The following is a 7,110-nucleotide window of genomic DNA, read 5'->3' as shown; positions in this document are numbered from 1 at the left end:
ATGTATCAGCAAATCCTTGCTTTGGTATTTATTGTCAAGGAGATCAATGAGAATCCTGAGCTATTACCAAACATCACTTTGGGTTTCAACATTGTGAACAACTACTTCCCTGCGAGGATAATCTATAAGGCTACATTGAGCTTACTTTCTACACAAGACAAGTTTGTTCCTAACTTTACCTGTGATTTAAAGAAAACATTTATTGCTGCTATTGGAGGACGTTTGACGGAGACCTCATTCAACATGGCCACAGTCCTTGCCAGCTACAAGATTCCACAGGTAGATCCATGAGATTGCTTCCTAGAAATCCCAATCTCTTTAATTTCTTCGATTCTTAAAGCATATTTACAACTTTTCCCAGAGATGCCACTCATAGGGGAGAATCTCGGAGAACGCAGTATTGTACATTCAATTAATATAAATACAAATAAACTATAGGGATGAGTAATTATTTAGAAATTGAGGACTCTTGTAGATTCCCCCAAATAGAGAAGATTAGTAAACTCCTTTTGGCGTTGAATTTCAAGGTGGTTGGGCAACTACAGAAAATACTCTGCCTCTAGTACATGCTACATAAATCCCTTCAGCGAGTTAAACTAGAACACTTTTTCAGGTAATAAATACCGTACTTTCCTTTCAATCTTGTGCTATGTTTTAAGTGTTTTCACAATTTTTTTTTAGCTGATATAATATTGAAGGAATATGAACTGACCGTATAATTTCCACCAACATTCAGTGCTGGCTTTCTGCCTTACCTTTGATGAACATGAATCCTATTTAATATTCTTACATAATGATTCTGATTATTTGCTTTATATTGCCTTTCAGTTTGCTTATGGAATATTTTCTCCAGTACATGGAGATAAAAATGTATTTCCATTCTTGTACCAGATGGTCCCCAATGAAATGCACCAATACAATGGGGTTATTAGATTACTTCAACATTTTGGATGGAATTGGATTGGGCTCTTTGCTGTGGATGATGACTATGGGGACATGTTTTTGCAGAAAATTGAACCGTTGCTTTCCCAAAACAGCATTTGTCATGCTTTTATACTTAGAACACCACCGAAGGCATATCTAGATCAATATATACACTTGATGTCAATGGAATTAAGATATGATCATCTCTTTAGGGAGGATAAAGTCAAAGTGTGTTTAATCTATGCCCTAACTCCAGCCATGCAAAATCTAAGAGTGATCATCGTTGTAGCATCTTTTACTTCACTGCAACCTTTGGGTAAAGTGTGGATTATTACATCCCATTGGAATTTTGAATCGTTGTCCATTCAGAGACTTTGGGATATACAGAGTTTTCATGGTGCTCTATCATTCGCAGTTCGCTCAAAAGAACCACCTGGATTCCAAGAATTTGTTCAGACTATAAGGCCATCCTGGGTAAAAGAAGACAATTTCATTCAGAATTTTTGGGAACAGGCATTTGACTGTCCATTACACATTTCTGGTATAAATGAAGATAACAAGGTATTGTGCACTGGACATGAGAAGTTAGAGAGTCTGCCGAGTATATTATTTGAAATGAGCATGACTGGACACAGTTACAACATTTATAATGCAGTCCACATTATGGCACATTCTTTGCATGCTTTACTCAAGTCCAGATCCAGATGTAGAAATGCAATAGGAACAGAAGAAGTAATATTTCAGGATTTAAAACCATGGCAGGTATTTTATTGTATTTCTAATACCTAAAAATTGTTTATTTAACTGCTCACTCATATGAAGCTGCACTTTCACTCGCCATCCAGTAACAGGCCATGGCTGGATGTATGTAATCCATCTATGTCAATGAAGACTGGCCACTCATGTGCATGCACAAGAAGCCTGTCACTCACACAAATGGAGCTTCACATGTGCAAGTGTCCACTGCTCATGCAAATGGGGCTATGCATGCATGCCTGCACTCTCCTGGCCACTTGCACAGGGCAGTTCCAAACAGGTTGTGGCCCAGTGCTGGTCCATGTTCTGAGGATCAGGGACTACTGATGTAGATGATCCATCTGTGTCAATGAGGACTGACCACTTTGTCATGGAATTTGAAAAACACTATTTGAGTATCCATTCTGGAGTGCATTGATATTCTATGAAGCCAAAAAACTGCCGGTTTTCTAATTAGGCCAATAATTGTGAGTTAATTTCCTTCATGTTCCTGGAAATTCAATTCATCATAATACCCATTATAATTTGTAAAGCTTAAATCTCTGCCTTGAAGATAACAATTATGTTTAGTATTTTGAAAAAAAAATGGGATTAACATAACAGTGGTTAACACGGATTAACAGTCAATGGTTAATGAGCTGAAAGAGAGACACTGATTGTCATCATACATGTTCCATATTGTAAAATATGGAAGATGTATGTTGACAACCATTTTGGTGTAGTGGTTAAGGAACTGGACAAGAAATTGGGAGATGTGACTTCTAATCCTGTTTAGGCAGAAAGCCATTTGGTGACCTTAGGCCAGTCACTCTCTCTTAGTCCTAGAAAGAATGCATTGGTAAAGCAATTGTGGACATCTTGCCAAAGGAATTGAAGACACCCTCAATTCCATTTGCATTTTCCAAAGCAGGCTAGTTCATCTTGAAATTGTTTTATGTAGTTGTTATGATTTCAAAGTCTTGCTGTTAATTTCTTTTTAAAAATATATAGTTCCATTCTTTCTTGAAAAACATTGTATTCAACAACAGTATGGGAGATACTATTACATTTGATGAAAACAGAGAACTGATTACAGGTTTTGATATTGTAAACTGGATTACTTTCCACAATAATTCCTTTTCTCGAGTCAAAGTTGGAACATTGGAACCTTGGGCTCGACCGGGCAGAGAATTAACTCTTAATGACAATCAAATTGTATGGCACAGAAGCTTTAACCAGGTGAGAAGAAGCTGCAGATTCTCAACTAATAACAAAAGTAAAGCACACTTTGGAGCAATTTTCAAATAAATGGCAGTAATTGAAAAAAATGGTGTTTTGGTCTTTTGGAGCCTTTCAAGATGATGACATATAACATTTTCTACATATGCAATTGAGCATTAATATGTCCATGGAAGGCTTATGACAAATGCTTCCAATAGTGCTTGGGATTCAAAAATTGCCAATGTAAATACAGATAGCCCTAGGCATATGACTGTTCATTTAACAACTGTTCAAATTTACAAGGGACTGAAAAAAAAGCTATTTATGACCTTCCTTGAAGGAGAGCCCGATGCCTCCCTTGTTGTTACATCATCACATTTCAGGTATATGGCAATTGACTCAGTTTTGCAAGTGTCCCATGGTCACATAACCATGGATTGCAAAGGTTTTAGTTAATTTCCAGCAAAAAATGCCCATCTGTCAGAACCAATTTTCTTAACCAACATGCAATTGACTTAACAATCATGTGATAAAATGGGCACACATTAAAAATGAAATTCTGTTGCCTGCTCTCAAAAGTGTACACATATATAACACACATGTAGGTACACTATATACATACATATGTATCTACCTACACCCTTACATATAAATACTTATAAATATTAATCACTGTGCATCTTGAATACATAGAGGAAAGAGGAAGCTAACTAGAAAATTTTAGCTAGTTTACAGCAAAAAATATATCCCCATTTGGCAGATTTTCTTAATGAATACACAATTGAATTAACAACTATGTGATTCACTTTTCAACCATTGTAAAAATCGTTGCAATAGAATTTTTCACATAATATCCTGCAACATCTTATGACTGAAATTCTGAGCCCCGTTGTGGTTGTACATTTGGGACTATCTGTAGTGCCACATTCTGTTTTGAAGCATTCTGGCTGCAAAAGAACCTGTATTGCATTTGCTCAGGTTCAGAAAAAGTATTAACTAAAAAAATCATTAGGAGTAATCCAAATACCTATCAGATCTTATGAAAACAAAACTTTCTTCCATTCCAGGTTCCCTGCTAGAACATCCAAAGAAGTCAATGCCAATACCTTCTCATTAACTCAAGTTTCCTAATATTCATTTTCTTCAGCTTCTTCATCTGGATTGCGGGTTTCTGTTTTATAAAGCTGTATTAATGCGGGCATTTTATCCTTTGATTCTCTCATACCTATTACTGTTCAGGTGATTCCTCTTTCTGTGTGCAATGACCACTGCTACCCAGGCTCTAGCAGAAAGAAGAAGGAAGGAGAGAAATTTTGTTGTTATGATTGTGTACCATGTTCAGAAGTACAGATCTCTGATGAAATAGGTAAGACAGAAAGATGTGAAGACTTTAGCTAACTAACCAACAAAAATCCAATCCAGTGCTCTGATTTATTTAAGGAGAACCACATGAACAACAGTAAAAACAAAACAACACAAGAAAAAGCCCCCCTATAATATTCTCTCTCTTCTCTCTCTCTCTGCCCCATCTTACTCTCTCATTTATCACTTTCTCATACATGTATATATGGAATTAAAATTTTAAACAAAAGTTTTTATGATGATATATTGCAGTGCAATCAGCAGGGCATAAATGAATTTTAAAGGAATTCATTCCTAGGCCAAGGCAACACTAAGTTATAAATGAACTGAGTAATCTGGGCTATACATTTATAGTTCCACCATTGAAGGAGTAATCTCTGAGCAGAAAGAAAAGCATGTGGAATTGACTTCTATTGTTTATCTATCACTTTCCATTTAGAGATGTGATTCAAAAATATGTAAACTGAAAATATTAAATTCTATCTCATGGTCAAATTAGTACAAAGGACAAATTAATGTATAAGATGTGACAAAAATATAATTCAGTGAAGCATTATTCTCTTTACATTTGCAATAACCTGTGAAGTTATATAGTTTTTTCTAATAAATATACAATTCTATCTAATAAAAGTAGTCTATGATCCATTAAAACTTCTAATTTGGTTGTTCAGATTAATTTCCATAGTTTAGACAAAATAGAGTTCTCCAATTTCTTGTTCCATCTATTCCTTAAAATACAATATCAAATTGATTTATTAGTACCAAGTATTTATAATATTTATTTCTCTAAACTTAGTTGTCTCTGAAGCTGCAAATATTGCTTGTCCAAACTGGAATGGCACTTAAGAGTCTATTGGTAATCATCTCATTTGACAAATGAAGAGAAGTGACAGAAAAACATTTTTATTTGCTTTTGATTTTCAGACAACACCCACTGTTCATAATGAAGGATATCAAGCTTAAATTTATGTTATGACACTAATCCATGCTTTTGTATTAAAAATAATTGCTATCCTCTTTTCACATACTATACTGACAGAAAGTTTGCTATATTGGAAAGATATGTTCTTTTTTTCCAGATATGGATGTCTGCATGAAATGTCCAGAAAATGAATATCCCAATAACATTCAAAATCAATGTATTCCCAAAGTGTTTACCTATCTTTCTTATAATGAACCTTTGGGAATCCTCTTTGTTACATTGGCTATTATTTTCTCTTTGATTACAGTCCTTGTGCTTGGAATATTTTGGATGCACCGAGAAACTCCAATTGTCAAAGCTAATAACTGGAGCCTCACTTGTATCCTCCTCTTCTCCCTTCTTCTCTGCTTCCTCTGCTCCTTCCTCTTCATGGGAAGGCCTGAAAAGATGACCTGCCTTCTCCGGCAAATAACATTTAGCATTATCTTCTCAGTAGCCCTTTCATCTGTATTGGCAAAAACCATGACTGTGATTCTGGCATTTATGGCAACCAAACCAGGATCCAGATTGAGGAAATGGGTAGGGAAAGGACTGGCCAATTCTATTGTCCTTTCAGGTTCCTTCATCCAGCTGGGAATTTGCACTGTTTGGCTGAGTATCTGTCCCCCTTTCCCAGATACAGACCTGCACTCATTGAAGGGAGAAATCATAATGGAATGCAATGAGGGTTCGGTGATCATGTTTTATTGTGTCTTGGGTTACATGGGCTTCCTGGCTAGTGTCAGCTTTAACATTGCTTTCCAAGCCAGGAAGCTGCCCAGCAGTTTCAATGAGGCCAAGTTCATCACTTTCAGCATGTTGGTTTTTTGCAGCGTTTGGCTGTCATTTGTTCCAACGTACCTGAGCACCAAAGGGAAATACATGGTAGCTGTGGAGATCTTTTCTATCTTATCCTCCAGTGCTGGTTTACTGGGGTGTATATTTGCCCCCAAATGCTACATCATTCTTTTGAGACCTGAGATGAACAAAAAGGAACATTTAGTAAGGAAAGAACAATAACTGTCTTTTTGTATTTGTATTTAATAAAACATCTTTAAATTACTGTAAACTGTTTTTGTGGGATTGTTTTGTACATTAATTTACCTTGATGGTATTTGGAAAAAGCTCCGTGACCTTGATTTAACTTCATTTATACATATATTCTGATATGGAGAAAAGAAGTCCTTAAAAGGAGATCTGTTTCAAAGTCAAAGAATGATGTGTCCTATCCAGTTTAAAGTGAATGATGATTACCTGAATGTATATTTTGATTAACTTAATCACATGTGTCCATATATTTCACAAAGCTGAAAAGTTATCATATGCAAATACAGGATTTTAATAGGTTGTGTATGGCCCTATTACATATTAAAGGAAAAGTTTATTTTGGAGCGAGTTTTATATGTTTTTCATAGTAATTTATAAAGGGGATAGTTTATGGGCAAGGTTCCTTTGGCTATATATTAATGGAAATATCCTTGCCCTGTTTGCCATGTAATATGCAAATTTTGAAATAAATTCTCAAGGACAGATATTAATTTTAACTAAATCATATGCTGCTTCAAAGTAGTCTCAACTACTTCTGCATATGGTAGGTGCTGTGTTATATGCTTCTTACCAGAAAAGATAGTAACCTGAGAAGAATGAATAACCAAGTGATGATTTGAGGTTTAAAATAACTATGAGATTAAAAACCTACTTAAAATCTATTTAAAGTATATTTAAATTAGAATTAAATTATTAGAGGTACAGGGCAAACCTTAACTGGGCTAAGCTTTGTTTACGTTCAAAAAATGCAATATATAATAACATTTCCATTTTTAAAGCTCTTTGCCATTAAAACACAATGGAAAACTTCCTTTTTCGGTTTTATATTTATTTTTAAAATCTTCTGAATTAGGAGAAAA

General features: G+C 35.1%; 1 protein-coding gene across 1 annotated transcript; it reads left to right on the top strand.

The window, feature by feature from the left end:
• LOC107285302 (vomeronasal type-2 receptor 26-like) lies at positions 1–6,223 on the top strand. The gene is made up of 5 exons (XM_015813479.1): positions 1–279; positions 829–1,686; positions 2,671–2,898; positions 4,120–4,261; positions 5,322–6,223. The coding sequence occupies exons 1-5, from the start codon at positions 1–3 to the stop codon at positions 6,221–6,223; spliced, it is 2,409 nt and encodes an 802-aa protein (XP_015668965.1).
• Positions 6,224–7,110: the final 887 nt, after the last annotated feature.

The sequence above is a fragment of the Protobothrops mucrosquamatus genome, unplaced genomic scaffold (assembly GCF_001527695.2).
Source record: "Protobothrops mucrosquamatus isolate PMUCROS unplaced genomic scaffold, P.Mucros_1.0 scaffold160, whole genome shotgun sequence".
In the NCBI taxonomy this organism is placed as follows: Eukaryota; Metazoa; Chordata; class Lepidosauria; order Squamata; family Viperidae; genus Protobothrops; species Protobothrops mucrosquamatus.
Note: the sequence above shows the minus strand (reverse complement) of the source record. Positions and strands in the feature narration are given on the sequence as shown.

What these genes read in the sequence shown, in the direction of transcription:
- LOC107285302 (XM_015813479.1), top strand. Translation starts at nt 1, where the DNA reads ATGTATCAGCAAATCCTTGCTTTGGTATTTATTGTCAAGGAGATCAAT. An exon ending in AGGATTTAAAACCATGGCAG is followed by an intron (nt 1,687 to 2,670) that starts GTATTTTATTGT and finishes AAAAATATATAG; the next exon opens with TTCCATTCTTTCTTGAAAAA. An exon ending in AATAGGTAAGACAGAAAGAT is followed by an intron (nt 4,262 to 5,321) that starts GTGAAGACTTTA and finishes CTTTTTTTCCAG; the next exon opens with ATATGGATGTCTGCATGAAA.